General features: G+C 36.6%; 2 protein-coding genes across 3 annotated transcripts; both read left to right on the forward strand.

Moving 5' to 3' along the window:
• Positions 1-255: 255 nt before the first annotated feature.
• On the forward strand, positions 256-3,240 carry LOC101746117 (protein rolling stone). The gene is made up of 5 exons (XM_021350565.3): positions 256-414; positions 650-990; positions 1,194-1,304; positions 1,616-1,805; positions 2,203-3,240. The coding sequence occupies exons 1-5, from the start codon at positions 326-328 to the stop codon at positions 2,444-2,446; spliced, it is 975 nt and encodes a 324-aa protein (XP_021206240.1). The 5' UTR covers positions 256-325; the 3' UTR covers positions 2,447-3,240.
• A 1,024-nt stretch (positions 3,241-4,264) lies between these two features.
• LOC101740465 (protein rolling stone) lies at positions 4,265-23,344 on the forward strand. 2 transcript variants are annotated; one of them, XM_004930000.5, is made up of 5 exons: positions 4,265-4,519; positions 11,525-11,802; positions 18,839-18,949; positions 19,191-19,380; positions 22,120-23,344. In XM_004930000.5, the coding sequence occupies exons 1-5, from the start codon at positions 4,494-4,496 to the stop codon at positions 22,325-22,327; spliced, it is 813 nt and encodes a 270-aa protein (XP_004930057.3). In that variant the 5' UTR covers positions 4,265-4,493; the 3' UTR covers positions 22,328-23,344. The 2 variants fall into 2 exon arrangements, with proteins under 2 accessions (XP_004930057.3, XP_037866875.1); XM_038010947.2 differs by lacking the exon at positions 4,265-4,519 and adding an exon at positions 10,805-11,427.

A 23,344-nucleotide genomic window follows, 5' to 3' on the forward strand; every position in this document is an offset into this window, starting at 1 on the left:
GTTTGCCCCACCCTTCAAACCGAAACGCATTACTGCTTCACGGCAGAAATAGGCAGGATGGTGGTACCTACCCGCGCGAACTCACAAGAGGTCCTACCACCAGCTTCCATTCATTATTTGCAACAGTGTATTAATTTTCAGGGTTTTGCCTCCACGATAATGTGAGATGTATTTGTTATTTCCTTTAGTAAATGTGACGTAAGTTGCTTGTAAATTACAGGAGAATATTAATGTATTTAAGACTTGGTTATGTTAGAAAAGATCACTGTGAATTTAACAGTTCAACCTTTAGCTTTGATTAAGCGCAACGTTGAAACAATTTAAAATGTTGGCACTAGTTATTCCTATTCAAAAACTACTAACGCTAATATTTACGATTGTGGGTTGTGAAATATTTTATTTTTTATATAAAAGGTAAAGATTAGAATCGGTTTTTAGTAAATTACTATTTTAACGATAAACTTCTGAAGTGTTTCGCAATATAATATACTAAGTTTTGTTGAATTAAAATCACTAAACGAACGGCGTGATATTGATACAAAATATTTGGCATCAATGATAATAACAATCACAACGACTCGTTGACAAATAGTTCGCTATCAAAGATACCTTTATCGTTCTCTAATCGATAACGTTTCGTGTATTTCAGTGTAAAAGTTACTCAAACAATTGTCAAGATGAGCGCGTTCATGAAGTATATAAAACAAGAAACGCACGTTGGGATGCTTGGTTTGGAACACGCGAAACCATCTGACTTTTACCTAAGCGCTTGGCAGACAACGCGGTCGCCCGTGCCACTTTTAATTTGGCGGACTTTACTCTTCCTCACTTCGCTTAGCACAGTGATATCTTCGATGACTTTTTATGTAATGAACGACAAATTCGGTTACTGGTTCATTTATCTCACACATTGGGGCCTCACGATCAACACTCTGGCGACGGGTTTTGCAACTGCTGTTTCTGCACGTTGCTACTTCTACGGACCAATTAGTGAGTTTATATATATTTTTTTTAATTTTTCATTTGCACGCCTGAAATTTTCAGTTTCTTAATTAATTGAGTATTTCAGTATTTATTAATTTCCTCCTCGGTTTAATTATATTTGTATTTAAATAATTTATTTAATGTATTTATTTCAAAGAAAAAATTTCATTTTGTTGTGTCAATGGAGGTTTGCTTTTATTTTATAACAGGCGCTGAATTCAAACTACCGTGGTATGTCAAGGTTTCCTGGGTACTCTACAACATTGCCGTACCACTCGCATTCCTGATCACAATTTTCTATTGGTCTTTACTTTTTGAGGGTATGTATTTCATTATTAATTGATTTATGAAAATTAATAACACAATTGAAAGTCTGAATCCTATAAAGGATAAATAATAATAAAAACGTAGGTCCACACCCAATTTAAATCCTTCCTCCTCATTTTAATTTAAAGCAGTTTTCTAAAGGTCATTGTAAATTAAACCATATAGTAGTATTAGACATAATTAATAAAATACCAATCTAATAATCTAAAACACTAATTGCAATTTTCAACACACAAAAGGACGACACTTTCAAATAATTTCGAAGTTTTATCATGCCACAATTAAAAAACTTACAATTTTCCAGCTGGAATTGAAGAAGAGTTAAACCACGCCTTGGATGTGGCCATCCACGGTATCAACTCCTTGGTAATGTTCATGTTGATGTCGAGCTCTTTGCACCCAAGTCGCTTACTACACATTTATCAACCCTTAACCTTCTCCGTGGTTTATGTCACCTTCGGGATTATATACTACTTCGCTGGTGGGGTTGAACAGTGAGTATTTAAACAGATTTTCATTTAAGATTATTTTGTTCCAATGTAGACCCACGACTGCTTTAGCACAAATATTGTTGATTTATTTCATAATTATGGAATTTTGAATGAATTAAGCTATTCAAGCTCACTTGGAAAATCGTTGTTTATCTGATGGACATCAATTTGCTTGCAAAACTTATTATCACCATTCTGTCTTTTTCAAAAGTGAAGCAATCCGCTTTATAGGGTGGGAGAACCGTTCCGTGATGTAATTGAGGATTGGACCCCATGTCTCAATATCTCAAGGTGTCTGCGTCATTCACGATGTGATCTCTATACGTTGATACAATATGGAAGTCAATAAAATAATACATTATTACACCGAAACTTACTTAACACTATTTCCTTTTTTCAGAGAAGGAAACCCTTGGATTTATCCGGTAGTGAATTGGGCCAACCCTGGACCCACTGTCGGGGTTGTGGCTTTGACTGGACTACTTCTGGTCATATTGCACTCAGTAACAGTGGCGTTTTCCGTTGGCCGAGACAAACTCTCTAAAAAGTTCCTTAATGCCACATCACCAAACGTACCTGAGGAGGTGCCTCTGCGGCAGCCTACACTAACTCCAACAGCAACAGTACAACTAAATGACAGCTGATTGATTCAAAAAGATAAAGAAACAAAACCAATGTAGACGGCGAAATTAGCTGTTATTGAAAAACGAATATCGGTCACTGAGACCCGCTTGATATTTGAAGTTAACACTTTTTCGCTCGAAAATACAGTAGCGTTTTTAGCGTATATCTATACTAATATTATAAAAAGGAAAGATTTGTTTGTTTGTATTGAATAGGCTCCGAAACTATTGTATCGATTTCAAAAATTCTTTCACTGTTTGGAAGCTACACTATTCCCGAGTGACATATGCTATAATCTTTTTAAAAAAAAAATAGGGATCCTTACTAAAACTCCAATGACCCAAGGTGTAAAAAAAAATACCTAAAATATTCTTTACATCGCGTGCCCTGCGAAAACTATTGATGATAGAATAAAATAATGTACTACGACTTTGTAGAACACATTACTTTTCACAAAAAGTGTCGCGACAGCATATGTCTAACTATTACAGTTATGCCGCAATAAGTGTTCTTTCATTTAAAAAGAAATAAAACCGTTGAAATTTTTGTTAAAGACCCGAGCGGAACCGGAGCGGGCCGCTGGTTGATAAATAAACTTAGTAAAACTAATTTATATAAATTACAAGACACTGTCGAATTGGTTGTATAAAATCAATGCAGTGTTCAAGTTTCATAGGATTAAGATAAAACTAATGGCTTAATGAAAACTTAGACTAATTTTGTTGATTCTATGAGTGTGTGTGTATGACTGGATGTACAAATAATAGTATTAAGATTTTGCTGCAAAAACATAAAATAAAATGTTGTTACCAAACAGTTGTTTCTATGATAGCAATTATTGAATATATCCAATTAATAACATTGCTTCCATATAACTTTGTGTATGTATTTTACTGTTTAAACCTAGCATTTTACTATTTAAAGCAAAATCATAAATTTACAAATACAGTCAAACCTGGATAAGCGAGAGTTCAAGGGAGCGCCAATCTCATTCTCGCTTATAGAGGTTTCTAACCCGAGTTTCTCGCTAATGCTCCCTCTGAATTTCGATTCGCGATTTTCCGCATTCAAATGCATTCACTATTTTAAGTTTATGACTTTAATGACAGTACTTTAATTTTACGTTTTTACATGATGCAGAACAGAACTTTCCTTCGCAATTGATTAACGATAAACTGAGTAAGTCCGACAAACAGGACGGTACACAGGCACACGTGTCCATTTGAAAATAATGCGATAAAAGAGTACGATAAAATAACAACGTTATTTAGTTCCACGAAATAGAATATGTTCAATATTCACGAGAAAACAATACAAAAACAATGATAAGAAGTTCCACGAAAGATAAAAATGAGTCATAAAATAGCAGATGTTAAATTTGTAATTTGTTTTGTCATTTGTTCCTCCTAAATAATATAAATAAATAAATAAAGCTCGGCTGTCGCTTATAGAGGTATAGATAGGTAGCAGTCTCACTTACGGAGGTCCATGAGGAAAAAACGACTCTCTCTTACAGAGGTTTCTGTTTCTCGCTAATAGAGGTTTTGGGAGCTTAAAATGACGGGTCCTTGCTATTACTCTCACTTATAGAGTTTTCTTACGACTTATCCAGTTCTCACTTACCCAGGTTTGACTGTAGTTATACATACTTCATTCTAAATAACTTATCGTTATATGTATGTATGTTATGTCTTTATTGCTCAATTATATTCCAAGAGATTCCATAGATACAATCAAAGAATACCAAGGAGGATTAATACATATTATATTAACTTGGAAATAAAGACAATAAATGACAAAGACAATTAGGGACAAGACAGCGTTGTGATAGTTAGCTGCATGATTAATTGATTAAACAAATGTAAAATTCAAACTTGGTAGTTAATGAATGTGATATTTGCAATCAATTATTGTGACGAAATATATCCTCCACATTGAATTATATTATCATTAGTTACATCTAATAGGACTAAAGTGATTAATTTGCTATAATTAAGAAATTAAAATTAAGCTCTAAATCTTTAAAATTTCAATTTCCAATAAATCGCAATTTATCAAAACTCAGTGATGTACTTAAACTTAGATGATTATGGGTAAGTCGAAATAGTTGATGAGTTTTTTTTTTTAATTGTTTATACGAGTGATCGAGCTCTCCTGGTGGTAACTGGTTACCATTACCATAGGTAAACAATACAACGTGAACGAAAACCTTGACCCTTGGAGTGTTTGTTACACGATGTTACTCCTACACAGTGGAAGGAATTCATGAATATACCTATTTGGATTTCTGTATCAATTGTCATACAATAATAATGAAAGCGTACAAAATTCTAAATCAGTGAATTTTATGATTGCCACAATATTGTAGTTTCCCAAAAATTTAAATTTATATAAAAGTTATAAATTATCCATTCCTTCCTATTTTGAATAATTAGAGCCGTTAATCCTAAAGTTCAAAGTCCTATATCCTACGCTGGTAACAGTCGATCCGGCTATTCTTCCGGGAATACCGGTACACAATCCTGCTTTCCAACTGCCTCTGGTGCATTCCCTCAACTCATTCGTAGTAGCAATATCCTCTTTATGTTTCCTGCTAAGTATTCGTGTATTTCTCTTTGATACTATTGACATTCCCACCATTGTATCATGAACGCTTTACTAGCTGGACATAGTGATACATTTATTAACATTAACCTATTAATCTTTGTTAAGCTATCACCACAAATAATAATAAAATAAATAAATAATAGATAAAGTCGTCGTGGCCTAACGGATAAGACGTCCGGTGCATTCGTGTTGAGTGATGCACCGGTGTTCGAATCTCAGGCGGGTACCAATTTTTCTAATGAAATACGTACTCAACAAATGTTCACGATCGATTTCCACGGTGAAGGAATAACATCGTGTAATAAAAATGAAACCCACAAAATTATAATTTGCGTGGTAGGACCTCTTGTGAGTCCGCGCGGGTAGGTACCACCACCCCGCCTATTTCTGCCGTGAAGCAGTAGTGCGTTTCGGTTTGAAGGGTGGGGCAGCCGTTGTAACTATACTTGAGACTTTAGAACTTATATCTCAAGGTGGGTGGCGCATTTACGTTGTGGATGTCTATGGGTTCCAGTAACCACTTAACACCAGTTGGGCTGTGAGCTCGTCCACCCATCTAAGTAAAAAAAATTCAAAAAAAAATGGGCCGCGGTATTAGCCTTGTGACGTTTGTTGGTTCCAGTAGTCAACAAGGCTTGCGCAACGACTGTTCCACCTCACAAAACGGATTACAAGATTGCTTCGTTTTTTAATTAGACAGGATGGTGGTAACTACTTAATTATCAGTGCGATCATCCACTTTAACAATGCGCAAAAAAGTGATATGTAAAATGCGACCTCACGTCGGCATTGAAGTTTCTATGGGCCCACGGCTGTGAGCTCGTCTGTTCATCAGCATTATAAGCATCTTCATCCTTAAGTATCTATATGACGACAACATTGAAATGCTCCTTCGCGACAACGATTTTTTTTTATTTCTTAGATGGGTAGACGATCTCACAGCCCACCTGGTGCTAAGTGGTTACTGGAGCCCATAGACATCTACAACGTAAAAGCGCCACCCACCTTGAGATATAAGTTCTTAGGTATATGTATAGTTACAACGGCTACCCCACCCTTCAAACCGAAACGCATTACTGCTTCACGGCATAAATGGGCGGGGTGGTGGTACCTATCCGTACGGACTCACAAGAGATCCTACCACCGATGCGACACAATAAGCCCATTAACACCTTGAATTACCTCTTTGGGCCGGCTTCCATAGCAGCCACCCATCGTTGACACTAGGACACGTCCCGATAGTAGTTTCGGTACAGTTGGCTGTCCTAGTTCAGACCCTAGCAACGGCTAAAGCTCAGTTCACCGTACTCGCCCAGTCCATCGAAGTGTTCGACGTTCTTCGCCCACAGTATCAGCTGAATCTTCTGTGCAGCAGAAATACTGCCCCTCAACTGTTTGACCTCCCTCAGTTTGTTATAATTTGTTCTGGTGAAACTAAAATGGCCTATGAGCCACTATTAATCTCGCGATCCTAAAAAAACTGCAAAAAAATAATGTTTTTTTCGTCATCCCAAATATTCCTCTTCATTTACGAGCAGACTCAACAACACGATTTGATAAGACAGGTATTTCGTTTGCAGCCATAAAGATCTCGTCGCCGCAGATGCTTCTGGAAATAAAAACAAAAGTATTTTTTCAACGTCTGCTGTTCTCCGATTGATCAATAATTTATATTTTTCTTTGTATGCCAGTTGTAATACCTTCAACAGATTAACTGTGTAATTATGCAGCTCATTATAAATGCATATATGTAATTATCCTTATGTAGTATTTGTTTTATTGTCTGAACCAGAACAGTTAACTACATTTGAACACGATAAGGTTAAGAATTAGTAGTAATAGTTAATCAGGTACCTTCTGAATTATGAAAAGAACATTGTAGCGTATCGCTATGAAGTCAGAATTTTATTAAACTACAAGTTTTGAATTTGTTTTAAATACCATTTGTTAACACCCTGAATTTGCTGCGTGCACGCATTGGTAGGTGTCTTCTCAGATATGATGGAAAATCAGCTCGCGGGATTCATGGTATTAAGCGGTTACTTAGTGGTAAAAATATAAACTTATACTACTGACTACTATTATATTACTATTTACTGTTTAATAAAAATATTGCAGCAGGTAGTAAAAAAAGGTCGTGGTGAAAATCTTTAGAAGACGACCTCCCCCCGGTGAAGGTCACGGGACGATCTGAGAGGGTCGAGACCCCTAACGCCGTACTTGCAGTCTAGCACGTCTCATAAGAGCGACCAGTTAGCGGTGTATCGCGTCCTGGCCCGGCAGGTTGGTTCTGACCCGGCGCTCTTTTTCGGAACACCGCTGACGTTTCAGAACCTTGGATTCGCTACGAATGTTACATCAGCAGGGCTTCCTTTGGATGAGCTACGAGTCTGGTTGCATTGTAGTATTGACTGCGTTTCGAGTCCCGAGTCCGGTCTCGGTCGGGGATTGGATGCTTGAGAGACAGTGCAGAGCAGTCGTTTAGTGGGTCTTCTTGGATTTACGGTCCCACGGTTTGTTTCCAACATCTGCAGACCGTCGATTCCCATAGAGCGCGCTACCTAGGCACTGGGAGGCCACAAAAGGTTCGGCCTATAGAAAAAGCCGCGCTGGTAATTTTGTGCTCTCAATTCCGGATTAAAAACGCCTTGTATCTTATATTGGCAATAGCAATTTCCATCTTCGACTACCACAGAATAATAACCCAAAATTTATCCTGATATAGCTCTATATATATATATATCAGATCAGTGATAAGACAATGTAAGCTGATTAGTCATCCATTCCGGTGTGAAGGATGGGACAGCCGTTATAATATTCATTTGAGACTTCGACTTCATGTCTCAAGGTGGGTTGTAACCTTCACGTTGCGATGTCTTCCAATACTTTCTTTTTTCTTTTTTAATTTGTTGTAAAGGTGAAACAAAATATTTACAAAAGTTTTTAATCATACCAAAGCTCGTATCAACAACTACTGTACTATCCAAAAAACCTGAAAATCAAACAGAGGAGAAGAGGTACTGATCTGTTGTATCAACAAATCACACCCGATCATTTGGCTCCAAACTAGGAATCCCTGTACAACATACTTATATACTTTTAAACCTATATTTATATGTTTGTGTTTAATAAAAATATATTAGTCACTTCAGTATATGTATATTATTTTAATAACCTAAAAGTACATATTATTATCCGCAACACGCTTCGTCAGATTACAGAAATAGAGAGTTATCAGCAACATGCTTCGTCAAAAAGTACAATACTTACTTTCAGCTACAAGCGTCGTCATAAGTAAACAAAAGTAAAAAAAAGGAAAGTAAAAAAAGTAAAGTAAAAAAAAATGTACCTAGTCAGGTCATAAATTCTGTCACATGTTTAATGTAAAATAATTGAAACAAGTTTATTCATTACGTACCCATTCATATACCAAAATGAACTGAACAAAACATAGATTCTTATGACACTAAAGTTTATTCAAAATGACCTCCGTGATTTTGAATACAGGCCTTCAATCTGCGCGGCCAGTCGTCTATCGCAGCACGAACGAGGTCCATGTCAATATCGGCGGCTGCCTTAATCAAGGATGTCTTGAATGACTCCAAATTGGGATGAGGCTTTGAGCACGCCTTTTCCTCCAAGTGTTGCCATATCTTGTAATCTAACGGATTCAAATCTGGACTGGAGGAGGGCCAGTCTTCGTGCCGGATGAAGTCGATTTCACGCGCCGCCAGCCAGTCTTGTGTGCTCTTCGCTCTATGAGCTGGCGCCGAATCTTGTTGGAATACCCAGTGCCTGTTATTGAACATGGTATGAGAAACAGGTTCCACAAGGTTCGTCAGGACTGTATTTTGATACACAACTGCATTCGTTTTTACACCTTTCTCACAAAAATGTACCTCTGTTAAGCCCCAATAAGAAACTCCCAACCATACCATGAGCGAGGATGGAAAATGACCTCGTTGGACACGCGGAATACGGTTGCTCGCTTCTTCACTACTGTGTGCGTACACCTTATCATTTTGTTTGTTGTAGCTCTCTTCTACGGTAAAAATTTTTTCATCCGAAAAAAGAATTTTTCGATATTTTTTTCCCGCGTACCGCTTCAACAAAGCGCGGCATCTCTTTAGTCTCAGGTCCATTAGACGAGCATTCAAACGATGTCCTGTTTTTCTTCGATATGCCCAAAGCCCTAAGTCTTCATTTAACACCCTTTTCACCGTGGTCTGCTTAACCCCATCTGAAGGGCCAACAGTTTCTGCTTACGTTTGGGATTTCTTTGAATTCGCGCCTTCACAGCTTTTATCACTGCTGGAGTCCTAACAGACCGAGGGCGACCACTTCTTGACCTGTCATCTACACTAGAGTCTTCATTGTATCGTTTGATGGTACGATAAACGAATCTTTTGGTTATATTCAAAATTTTTCAGTATGTTAAAAATTTGAATTGGCGCGTAACCGCAACGATGCAACGCAATAACTGCAACACGGTCTTCTTTAAGCGTCCACTCCATATTTAAAAATGAGTATAATTCTAAAAGTATACATTTTTATTTTCATGAACAATTCGAAATTCGAATTCAATAAACTTTTTTGTGGCCAGCATTCTAAAAGAAAAGTTTTTACTGTGTGACAATACTTATGACCTGACTAGTTATATTAAACACTCAGACAAAGAATTAAAAAACCTTTTCGTCCCGCGTATATCTACTTATCTCAAGTGGGAATAACCAACGACCCTTGGTCCGGCAGTCAGGGTCACTAACAACTACGCTACCGAGCTATTCACAATATAAATAACATTTTTAGTTATGTATATAGTATACATGAGAGTATATGAGAATTATTTCCGAAAGCAAAACGAACTGCTTTACTTAATTTAAATTAATTCATTATGAAGTCTGCCTTTCAACCCATTTAATGTCTGGCCGGATCTTGTCAGCGAGTCGCTATCCCAATCCGGTTGTAGGTTCAGCCAAGAACTGCTCTTGCTAGGGTCAGTGTTAGCAACTGTCTCAGAATTTTGTCAGATATGTAAAGGATATCCTATTTAACAATGGCTAGTTATCAATATATTGTTTGTGTTGATTGTATTGTTGTCTACTTATGTAGATACCATTTTTTTTTCTCTGAAATTCGTAATTTTATTTTTATTTGAATTTTTTAATTCTTATTTGTAATTTTGTTTTCAATGACCAAAGTTATGTACATTAATACGGATTTGCTGAGTGCACATACCATTTAGATTGAAATCCAGATTAGATCTAGGTACTACTTGTACGATTTAGCTAATATGTACTGTAATGATTGTAATTTGTTTTGTTCATCAATAAATAAATAAATAAAAGAATGAGCGCATGAGCTTACCTAGCGGTCCGTGAGTACCTAGTTGGTATATCCCCTTAGCTTATTAACATTAGGTAGAGACAAAAACCTCCCTTTAGATTACAGATTATTCGAAACAACACATACTTATATTCCGCTTCCTTTAAATTCTATTATTTTCAGCTTATCTTCAGCTTTAGGAACTGCCTAAGGTGTAAATATTGTTTTTAACATATACCCCGAATAAAGAACCCTCCGATATTTTCAAATAAATGAGTACCTAAATCTGTTCAAAGTCAAAAATGTGGGTTTATTTATGTTACGTATCTGTAATATTATTGATCGAAGCGTATCTGATTAAAAATTCCGCAAAAACACGCGGTCTCTGGAAAACCCCGCAAAAAACCATTTAAACTACTACATTTTAAACTTTTTCCTTCATTGTAGTTGCTAGATTACCAAACTTGTTCGTTCTCGCATGCATTAACAATATAACAATACCAACGGTCTGGAACTAACGGCTCGTTCCCACGTGGTATTATTATCAATCAAATTTACTTATTTTTGTTCGATATTTAAAAAGCATTCAAGGAACTAATGACATAATTATGACAGGTATTTCGACATAAAAACTCGAACGATTACATAAGTGAGAGTCGGATTAGTTTGCGCAAGTTCAATGCGAAGTGTTGCAGAATAGCACGAAGCGTTCGATGCAACGGCCGCAGCGCTGTGTCCGTCGCAAGAGTCGATCAGAAGCGCACCTCGCACAGAATTAACTTCACAATTACTTTGTTATTTTAACTGCCATTTTAAATAAAACAATGGAACGTACGCAAAAAAGAAACAGTGCTGTGATTGTTTAACTTGATTTGAAGGTGAACTTGTAGCTCAAAACATACTCTTTCGGTCTCGTATTAAACTCATAAATAATAAATGTTATATGAATATTTTTAAACTTAAACAATACATAGTATTGGCAGAATAGAATAGTGATCGATAAAATTCTCAGCTGATAACAGTTCAGCCCTTCAGACTTAGTGTTCCGCGGCACGTTTCGAGGCATTTGGTACCTATTTATCTGTTCTTATCTGAGATTCGATAGACATTCGTATTCTTAAGATGGAGTGAATCAGTGCAGTGATCAAAATGGTGAAATTTTATAGGAAAAGTATCACGCACTCGGACTTGTGGGTGACTTCGCATGATAAACTGAGTGATTTCTACGCGTCGTCATGGCAACCTGGAGAAGCACCAGTCCCTCTGTTGGTCATGAGGTTGATACTAGCAAGTGCGGCTCTGGGGATCCTGGTGTGGTCGGTGACCGTATCCCCGACGCCCACATGGCTGGTATTCCTCACTAACTGGGGCCTTGTATTAGTGGCGATGACCACACTGAATGGCCTAGTTTTGTCATGTATCGCTCTATGCAGAAAGAACATGGGTAAGCTAAAATTTCTAAACCCTTAACGTAATTAAATGTATTTATGTTGCAAAGCGATAAAAAGATATAGGTACTTTTACTCAGAAAGTTGATGTCAATAAAAGTCCAAACAAATCAAACAGAAAACCGAGGTTAATTGAAAAGTGTTTGTTTCTGTCTGTCAAAAATTTCTGTCTACATCATTGTGAGATTATTGACGCCGGTTCTTTACGACGAATAATTAAATACATTTATGACATCGATTACTGTTAATAGCCTGAACGATTGATTAGATACCTACATCAATGTTTGTGTTTTATTAAACAGGTATACTGGCCTTCACGCCCTTATCGGACTGGGAGGCCGGGGCCGTATCCCCATGTCCTCGTATAATCGCGTGGTTAATATTTTTATAATCAACGTTTAATTCAGCTGTTAGGTACAGTTATCTACACGATGTTTGGATAATCCTAATGTTGCCATTTGCATGTTTTTATGTAGGGCGTAGGGGAAACAATCCAGATTCCAAAACGGTGTTATTATTGAATATCAAAACTAAATTAAATGGTGACGCAAATTAAACCAGATAAGATCACTGAGTAACAATGAAATATTAATAATAATAAAAGAGCAACGCGCCCTACCTAGGCAGGAAATTAAAAAAAAGCGAGGAAGGAAAATAATCAAATATAAACTACCATTTATTTTTCCTGTTATAAAAATAATATCAGAAAAATATGTTAAAAATTAATAAATGTTTTATTGTGGTATTTATTCAATGACATGGCAATAAGTCAGGTGTTATTGCCGTTGTTATTTGCTTTAAATAATAGTTACTGATAGTTTATTGTACCTATCTTGTTTTGTATTTAATAGATGAATCAAATCTAAGTTCTTATTTTTCTATCAAACATCTACATTCAAATTGTGAGATTTTATAGTAAAGTCAATTCTATCTGCTTCTTTTAATTCTTATACACATATCCGGTCTCCGTCCTCGTCGAACCCGTCGCTTGCGACGAAGGGCTCGACGAGCGAATTAACCCATAGACACAGCCCACTGAGTTTCTCGCCGGATCTTCTCAGTGGGTCTCGTTTCCGACCCGGTGGTATATTCTGCGAAGCACTGCTCTTGCTAGGGTCAGTGTTAGCAACACTCCGGTTTTAGCCCCGCGAGCTCACCTACACACGTTAGGGTGAAGCTGAAATAGCCTCTCAAAGGTATCAGCATAGGTAGGAAAAAAAATATATACACATAGTATTACAAAGTATTAAACAGACTTTGGTCCAGTGTAGAGCACTGCAGGATTCTTCCTTATAAATTAATGGGTAACAATAGTTTTTCATCGAATTAATTTTTAGTTACTACTAAAGTTAGTAAGGGAAACAAATATTTGACAGTATTTATTTAAATAAACAGTTAATATGGCTTAGTTTTAGAACGCATCCAAGGCATAGTAATAAATTCGTCATGCTTTTGGAAATTGTGCTTATTTGACGCTAGTAGCTATGAAAGAAACATTCAATCTACTGGGATAGTGGGGTATCTGCGCTGTGCGCGGAATGCGTCAACATGCCCCCGGCCTACCTTGGATAAGAGAGAACCTCATCCGAGGTTCGGGCGCGGGTTTTACAGCTACAGCAACAGGGGGTTTTAATCGGCTTAGTTCTCGGTTATGACGCTCGCATCCCCTCGTTTTAATATGGTGGAATTATAGATATAGGCTTTGACGACAGCTACCAGCTGTATCAACTGGGTTAAGAGTGGCGTTAATGGTGACCGCGATGAAAGACTTATCGTGTCGCTGTAGCTAACAAATTTTTATTGCATAGATGGATGAACGAGCTCACTGCCATTCTGGCTTTACCTAAATGGTTACCTGAACCCATAAAAATCACGGCGTGCATGCCGTTCGCCACCTTGAGACATGAAATCTAAATCTCAATCGTATAGCATAACCTCTATCCTACCACGAACCCACGACTGCTTCGCAACAGAAATGGGCAGGAGTTTTATATTAGTAAGTACTAACACCAATACAAAACTATACATGAAATATAAAGTACGAGTATTTAATAAAAAATAAGAATATATTATAGTAGAATAATAGAATATTGTGGAATATAACTAGTCAGGTCATAAGTATTGTCACACAGTAAAAACTTTTCTTTTAGAATGCTGGCCACAAAAAAGTTTATTGAATTCGAATTTCGAATTGTTCATGAAAATAAAAATGTATACTTTTGGAATTTTCACTCATTTTTAAATATGGAGTGGACGCTTAAAGAAGACCGTGTTGCAGTTATTGCGTTGTATCGTTGCGGTTACGCGCCAATTCAAATTTTTAACATACTGAAAATTTTGAATATAACCAAAAGATTCGTTTATCGTACCATCAAACGATACAATGAAGACTCTAGTGTAGATGACAGGTCAAGAAGTGGTCGCCCTCGGTCTGTTAGAACTCCAGCAGTGATAAAAGCTGTGAAGGCGCGAATTCAAAGAAATCCCAAACGTAAGCAAAAACTGTTGGCCCTTCAGATGGGGTTAAGCAGAACCACGGTGAAAAGGGTGTTAAATGAAGACTTAGGGATTCGGGCATATCGAAGAAAAACAGGACATCGTTTGAATGCTCGTCTAATGGACCTGAGACTGAAGAGATGCCGCGCTTTGTTGAAGCGGTACGCGGGAAAAAAATATCGGGAAATTCTTTTTTCGGATGAAAAAATTTTTACCGTAGAAGAGAGCTACAACAAACAAAATGATAAGGTGTACGCACACAGTAGTGAAGAAGCGAGCAACCGTATTTCGCGTGTCCAACGACGTTATTTTCCATCCTCGCTCATGGTATGGTTGGGAGTTTCTTATTGGGGCTTAACAGAGGTACATTTTTGTGAGAAAGGTGTAAAAACGAATGCAGTTGTGTATCAAAATACAGTCCTGACGAACCTTGTGGAACCTGTTTCTCATACCATGTTCAATAACAGGCACTGGGTATTCCAACAAGATTCGGCGCCAGCTCATAGAGCGAAGAGCACACAAGACTGGCTGGCGGCGTGTGAAATCGACTTCATCCGGCACGAAGACTGGCCCTCCTCCAGTCCAGATTTGAATCCGTTAGATTACAAGATATGGCAACACTTGGAGGAAAAGGCGTGCCCAAAGCCTCATCCCAATTTGGAGTCACTCAAGACATCCTTGATTAAGGCAGCCGCCGATATTGACATGGACCTCGTTCGTGCTGCGATAGACGACTGGCCGCGCAGATTGAAGGCCTGTATTCAAAATCACGGAGGTCATTTTGAATAAACTTTAGTGTCATAAGAATCTATGTTTTGTTAAGTTCATTTTGGTATATGAATGGTTACATAATGAATAAACTTGTTTCAATTATTTTACATTAAACATGTGACAGAATTTATGACCTGACTAGGTATGTGGCCTCCGAACGGTGGCCGGCAAGGAGTGGATGAGGAGAGCCGTAGACCGGGCTCAGTGATGTGGATTGGGAGAGGCCTATGTCCAGCAATGGACGACTGTGGGCTGTTGATAATGACGATTGATGTAGAATATAGAATAAAAGTAAAAATATAGTAAAAAAACCTTCATCTTAATAATAACATACAATGAGAGACAAACCATCGCTTAAATACGTTGCTGGCATGTGCCTTCGTGAATAATTACCCATTTTGAATACGTGTGTAATTCTACATTTACATCCGCCGGTTACAAGTATGTTTTTAGTTACTGTTGAAACGTGTAACGTGTACCAATTTATCAAAATCGCTGACTTCCTTCACGACGCTATGGTTATTAATAACAAAAAATATATTTTGTTTTTACGAGAATGTCAAACATATCTACAAAAGCGAAAGGTTCCAATTAATACTACAAAAAAATCAAACGATAATGTCACAATAACCTAGTTCTAGTTCTGTAGAATTATTTATTTTTGAATGTTGCAGTGCACTCTTAAAATATTGGTACGTAATTAGCACACTGTAAATGATGTCACAGGTAATAAAAATCATAATACCATTAGTGCTGGATTATTGTTGAGAACATACATATTTGCACAAATGTTATTAACTCACCTGCAAACTGCAACTAGCGAAGTAGTGTTTGTTAGTTCATTACATGGAATTAATATACATTATAATTTTATTTTATTTTTGATTTCTGCCTCAAGGCGAGGTACTAGTTCAAACCTAATCGTTGGTCGTGAACTTTATTAGGTAAATAGTTGCAGATAACAGCTTGCAATTTTTTTGTGTGAGCATTCATGATAAATAAATAAATAAATATTTACTAACAATCACGCCACGTTAACTGGTCCCCTGATAAGTTCGTAAAGAACTTGTGTTACAGGTACCAGATAACGGAAATAAATGTAATATTTTTATTATACACATACATATATTTAATATACAATCCATAACCCTGGAAAAGACATTTATATTTATCATACAAATATCTTCCCTTGGCGGGATTCGAAACCGCGACCCCCTTGTGTAGTGACCATGTCACTTACCACTACACCAGACGGCCGTGATATACTCATATTAATTAAAACTACTTTTATGGTTTAATTTCGAGATTTTTTATTATCATTTTATAGTTACTGACTTATCGGATACTTTACAGTTTTCATGGTCGCGATCTGAATTGAAACGTCGTCGTGAAACTTGTTTTAATTATGTCTAAGACTTACGAAAACCAAAGAAAATACTAGTTTTAAATATTTCTAAAACTTCGCAATACTTTATGATAAATCTAAAATCTGTACTAGCTACACACGAAATTACGAACAAATGTAGGTTAAGTTTCTTCCCAGTTCACTATGTAAAGACAGCTTGACAAGACATTACATCAAAGTTGCTCAATTTACGCCAGACCTATGGTGTGCTTTATTTGTAAACACGGACTGATGTAACGTGCATTTATTGCAACAACATAGAATCTAGTATGTGATGTAATGGTTTATATTTTTGTAATCATGAGAGGTACGATAGAAATTGCTAAAGTATTTTTAAAAGTGATATTAAAAGGGCATATTGAAAAAAGTATGCGCCATAAAATTTACGTTGTAACAAATAATACAGGAAAAGAAATGGGAAGATATTTTTACCAATTATTTATTGATCAAAGAAGTACGCAAGGTACCGTGTCAACTTTCACAAGCTCAAAGCTTCTATAGTCATTTAATTACTAGCTGTAATCACAGCTTAACTATTTGTTATAAAACTTTGATATAAAATTCTTATATATAATTAATATCTTATATATATTAAATTATTGTTTAAAATTAAAAAAGCAAGATTCGACAACAGTAATATTGAAATAATAACGATATGTTATTACGTCGCAGGAAGCCCTCTCAGGTGAGAGCCTTCATCAAATATTACCATAGATTATACACATAATATATTTGAGAAATATTACCATATTTCTCGGTATAGAGCTATTTATAACCGTTGTAGTCCCGCGTTGTTTTTGATGACAACGTCTCAGCGTGTCAACGGCCTGTCTTTGTAGCGCTTGCCTTTCCATGTCCTTCCATGGTCTATCAGTAATCGTTGAGACATACTAAACCTCTGTTGTTGTTCTATTTTAATTTTGCAGTACGGATTAGACCACCCGAATTCGGTAAATTTATTTTATTTACAAAAAAACCATCACTATGAAAATTACATAGATTTTTACGAAATTTGATCACGACATTGACCTCAAAATTATTCAATGAATACCTACCTGACCTAGTAGGGTACTGAAGCGTCAACTAAAAAAAACTAAACCTTTTTATGAAATTGACTTAATAATAAACTTTTTAATAAGGTTACACTAAATTGAATTTAAAAAACACGTGATAACTTACAGATTCAATTATATTCAACGACTACCAGTTCCTAAGAAAATAGCTCTGACAAAAAACTACGATACACAGTGAGGTTGTGTTATTTTATTTTATTGGACCAACAACCAATGACATCGCACGTAGTTATATGTTATAATTTTTTTTGATCCAAATTTAAAATCATTTTTTCAACTTAGATCTCAGCATAACACACTTGTTGAATGTCAAAATATAAATAACAATGTTAACTCTACCACCGGTTCCAAAAAAAGCCACAGTCCTGAGAAGAACCGGCGAAACAAACTCAGCGGACTTTTTTTTTGTTTTTTTTCAAATATTTTCTTTTACTATTACTATCTATTTCAATCTATTTCAGTTATAATGACACAAACAAAACAAGCAGTGCGCACGAATAATTGAACACATTGTGTAGAAAGGGTGCACAGAGAATTCAAATGCTCGTTAAGCTGCAGATAATGTAATTTTTTGCGTAATGTCCACACATTATAATATAAATAAGATTTTCTAAAGAAATCATCCACGATTATTGGTAGGATTATAACGTAGAAATGTAAGTTCTACAAATGCACTACAACAAAATGAAATCACCGCAGGCAGACATAGCCACCACAGTCCTTCTTTCATTCGTAACATTGAATTTCGACACTTTTGCATACATACATAATATATATTTATGATAATTTTCAATCCAAACTTTTGGCCAAACAGCTGTATATTTAGCAGCAGCTATATATTTAATAAAAATAAAACATTAAGATTAGCGTCCTCCCTGATTCATTTTAATTAAATATTTACGTAATGTAGTCGTATACAAGAAGATTAAAAAAAACCTATCATAAAACTTATTGATTTAATGAAAAACACATTTTATTCAAGTGCCAATAATTCCGATGAACAGGTGACAAAAAACAAGTTATTTTTCTGATCACTGAACCTGACAGTATTCTTTACAAAAGACAACTCATTACACATAAAATATAATTTCTTAACTCCAGCTCCGAGACAAGCTATACATAATATCTAAAACATTAGATGACTGTATTTTCGTTTAAAAACAAACAACTACTAATTTATTCAAGCAGACAGTTGTAGTGTTGCAACTCTTAATATCTATTCTAGTCTTTGTATGATCCTTCGTAGTAAACTCTGGAAAAAGGAAAACTGATGGATCTGTTTTGCAGATGGGGATGGACTACCGTGGTTCGTGAGCACGTATTGGTTCCTATTCAACGTGTCTGTGACCATCGCCATCATGATCACTGCACTCTACTGGATACTTATTTATGATCCAGGTAAGGATGTTATTGAAAGTGCCCAATTCATTAAACGCTTCTATGATTTAATCTTGCGTTCTATCTGAACATAAAATTATAGAAATAGTTCTGGCTTGAAATTTCCTATAATCACAAATTATGCTTTGGAGTTTTTATTTTAGTTTGATTAAATTTCGCACTTACTGTGACTGACCAAGTGATCTTTTATGTCCCTAAATACCTACTTAAAGAACGTAAAAAAAAAACTTGTCTTCGTCAGAACCTGAGGACCCGGAGTCACATGATTTGTGGCTGGATATCGGAACACATGCAGTAAACTCCTTGATTATGTTAGCTGAGCTATTGGCGACGAGGACGCCGATACGATTCCTGCATCTATACCAGCCCTTAGGAATGGGCTTGTGTTACGCGGCCTTCTCGGCCATATACTATGTTGCTGGAGGCACTGTGTAAGTATTAAATTCTAATATAAATTACAATTATTTTTTATTGAAAAAATCCGACCAGAATGCAGTTATCACGGCGCAACGGGATACTTTATTATACAATAAAACCAGAGAACTCGAAAATATAATTAAAAGTTATTTTAACTGATCGACGACTGATTGGTCAATCCATTACCATGATGACTATAGATTAATCGACTTTTTTCCCTACCTATTTCGCTAGTAGCATAAGGGGATACTCCAGCAAGAACCGCGCGAACGGCATTATTTGACAATTCGGAAATGATATAATGAAAACAAATTTAATTTTAATAAGGTCCTAAAATTCTTCGACGTGAAATCCAATCGTCACCACGAAAATTATAAAGTATTCGTAACGTAAAATAACTTTTGATTATAACAACGACTCGCGAACACCAAAAAAAACACTAGAAGTTCGGTGCATTTCATGTGACTCCATTCAAATTTCATTATGATATTATGACCAGTCATACTTAATAATGCATATTTAATTAACTTCGACCACATTCATGTTTTTATTTTTTTGTAATCGATCTTCTGTTTTGTTAAAATTTTGTATTTAAGCTATGCATGTATCTAATACGTATTTACGAATGACATTCACGATGAACAAAGCTCGTGAAACGTACGTAAAAGCTCGTACGCAAATATGTAATCTGCAATCACGATGTAGAGGTGGGCGGCTTTACAATACGCCTGTGTGTACGCACGAATCGATACCACCGTGTTATCAGTTTTTGCCACGAAGCAATCATGCGTTTCGATTTAAAACTAATCTTGCCGTAATTCAGACTACAACCCACGTTTTCAAGGTGGGCGCAGTTTTAGTATAATCTATATCCACTCTGATAATTTCCGACTACAACGATGAAAAAAAAACAATATATACCAAATATACCAAGTTGTTATACAAAGGTATGACGATTCTCCTTTTTTTTATTTACAATATATTTCTAGGTTTTTTAAAGTAATATTAAAAACAATACTTTTTTTATGGTGTTTTTAGGAACAGATCGGATCACAGACATAATTCACGCTTTATCAACATAGATATGATTTATCGTCATAATAATACCATCCATTACTTAACGCTTTTTCACAGTTGTAAATAAAAGATAATATTGTTGTGCTTATAATGTATTCATTATAAGCACGACAATAGATACAGTTTATAACAATTCGATGAGTCCTTAATGCGGCTTACCGCTCGAGTGGACTAACACCCTGGCGATGGTCACGGGGGGACCCGAAAAAGTTGAGGTTGCGGGGCACGCTGTCGTAACTCTAGCCCACTGGCACCTAGATGAGTCGGCGCGTCGGTATCTGCGGTCCATGGTACAATTCGCGTTTCTGTCGTCATTGTCGTCGCCGGACATAATGTAAGAAAGAAACCGGGTCGGCAGTGTTGCGCGTTCCGACCCTGTAGGTTTGACCCAGCAGGGTATCCCGGAACACCAGCGGCATCGCCCGGGCGGCCTGAAGCAGTACCGTGGAGACCGGTGTCGTTGGTCGCGGCCGATCGCCTCGACGACTCGGACGAGTGGCGCCGCGATTTTGATTATAGTGTTAACCGCGGGAACCCACCTACTCTGCCCGGGCTCTAACCCCGTCCCGATTGATTGAGAGTGCAAAGAGTAGTTTGTTCGGTAGGACCTTAAAAATATCCTTGGATCTCCAGTCTGCAAAGTGTCAAGTCCCACATTCCCCGAGTGCCTCTAGGCGCCGTACAATGAAATTCGACCCCTACCCCAAGACGGTTATACTTCTTTTCCGTATGGAGTCGCAGTTTTTTTTATTGCCTTAGTATGCAGACGAGCATACGGCCCACCAGATGGTGAGTGGATACCGTCGCTCATGGACATCAGCAATGCCAGGGGCAAAGCTAAGCCACTGCCTACCGCTGTTAACCGCTGGCAGCCTCGAGGGGCTATTCCAGCTATGCACGGTATGATCGATGAGATCACGGGGCTCAACCTGGAAAACTTGTTAATACTAGCCCTAATCAGTGCTTCTAATCTCTTCTACCACCGGATCGGAGTCGCGACCCACTGAGAAAATCCAGTGAGAAACAGCGTGGGTTAGGTTACAATACGACCGATGTATCTTGACAAGTCCGTCCTTGTACACGTCGAACCCTTCGTTCAACAAGAACAATACCAATTCGCGCGGGTTAAGGCAATCACGCAATCGGTCGGAAATTATATAAATATACATATAAAGTTTACTGGTTTGATCTTAACACGCGATTTTATTCCTTTGACCTAGATCCATGTGCAATTATTATTTTAAGGAAATTGTACCTCTACCTTAAGGTCCATGATATTTTCGCACGACTGTAAATACCTTAATTCGAAGAATTACATAATGAATCATACACCTTTCAAACATTGACGTTGAGTAACAATCTGATTCGTAGCGGTATCCACTTTAGGATAATATGTTTCCTCATCATACTCTTATAGACACACGCTAGTTGTTAGATTTTTGCTATTATAGAAAAATGTCTTTCAAAATTCGTTTTACGAACCTAACAACAATAAACCTCTAACTTTCACATGCAACATCATTTATGTTTACTTCCATAATGCTTCCATATGATTTTTTTGTAATTATAGACGCTTGTTTCACATTCACGTGGTGGATAGAATTTTATGGTACCTGCCACTTTATAGTTAAATGAAAAAATATTGTATTCGATTTATTTAATTTTTTGTTTTTCAGAAACGGCTTCCCATATATCTACGAAGTTTTAGATTGGCGACAAGCGAAGCGAGCAGGCGCCATCGTAGGTGGAGCTGCAGCCGGTGTGATCATCATCTACGCGTTTCTGTGGGGGCTCGCTCTCTGTCGGGACAAGATCTCTACCTCACTCATACGCACCACAAGCCACGATTTAGCTCCCGTACCGCCCGATCGACATATGGCATAAGACAACCTATATCCTAACAAAGAACAAATTCGTAAATAATATATTTAATAAGAAGTGTTTTAAAGTGTGGCCATTCCTGTGTAGTTGGTTAAGAGCATAATTATTATGTGTTTCATTTTCTAATGGTAGAGTTTCTGCAAAAGCTCCTTTATGATAATACATATTATCATTGTTCTGTGTCAACAACACATCGGTGTTTGTTTTAATTTATTAAATAAATTGTCTGAAAGTATTATTGATGTGAAACATCTATAGCCGCACGTAAAACCGATTTATGGCGTGACGACGCTATATGATGGTATATATATACAGTCTAAATGCAGTAGTGTGTACGGTGTGGCGACGCGTCGCCATGCGCAATCGACTGTGTGATTCTCTGTATTTTACTTCAAAACAAATATTTTTTTTGTAATATTTTATTTTATCATTATGACATATTTCCTATCACAATCTGTTCTTTTCTGCATATTACTTTTACAAAATAATGTCGATGTTTCACATCTGCCAGGCGTCCCGTGACGGCTCACATTTTTATTAATATGTACAAGTCCTTAATATTTATTCTATGGAGAAAATTAAAGCTACTTTACTATTCGAACTATTGTCGAGTAACAGAAGCCAGTCGATGTTTAAAATATTCAGAGAACTATTGAATATATTGAGACTTTATTGGTTGTGTTACGTTTGTTTGAAAGCTCGCATACACTATATGAATAATATTTTAAATATCGATATAAATGAAGGCTTATAGACATTTAATTTAGAATAATTAAAACGTATTAAATGAAAAAGGAAATTAGACGTCACTTGTGTGCAAACAAAAAAAACCTTCCTACAGTTTTTTTATACTAAAATTGTACAGCGAAGACAGGTTGTCTCTTCTTAATTACACACTATTCATTGTAAAAATGAGAAACATTGATATTTATCTTTGTAAATATTTGCGAAGTTTCAAAATAGTGTGGTAGGTATTGTAAATAAAAAAATTAAATTAAACTGATTTAAATTGTAATAAAA

The sequence above is a fragment of the Bombyx mori genome, chromosome 5 (genome assembly GCF_030269925.1).
Source record: "Bombyx mori chromosome 5, ASM3026992v2".
NCBI lineage: Eukaryota > Metazoa > Arthropoda > Insecta > Lepidoptera > Bombycidae > Bombyx > Bombyx mori.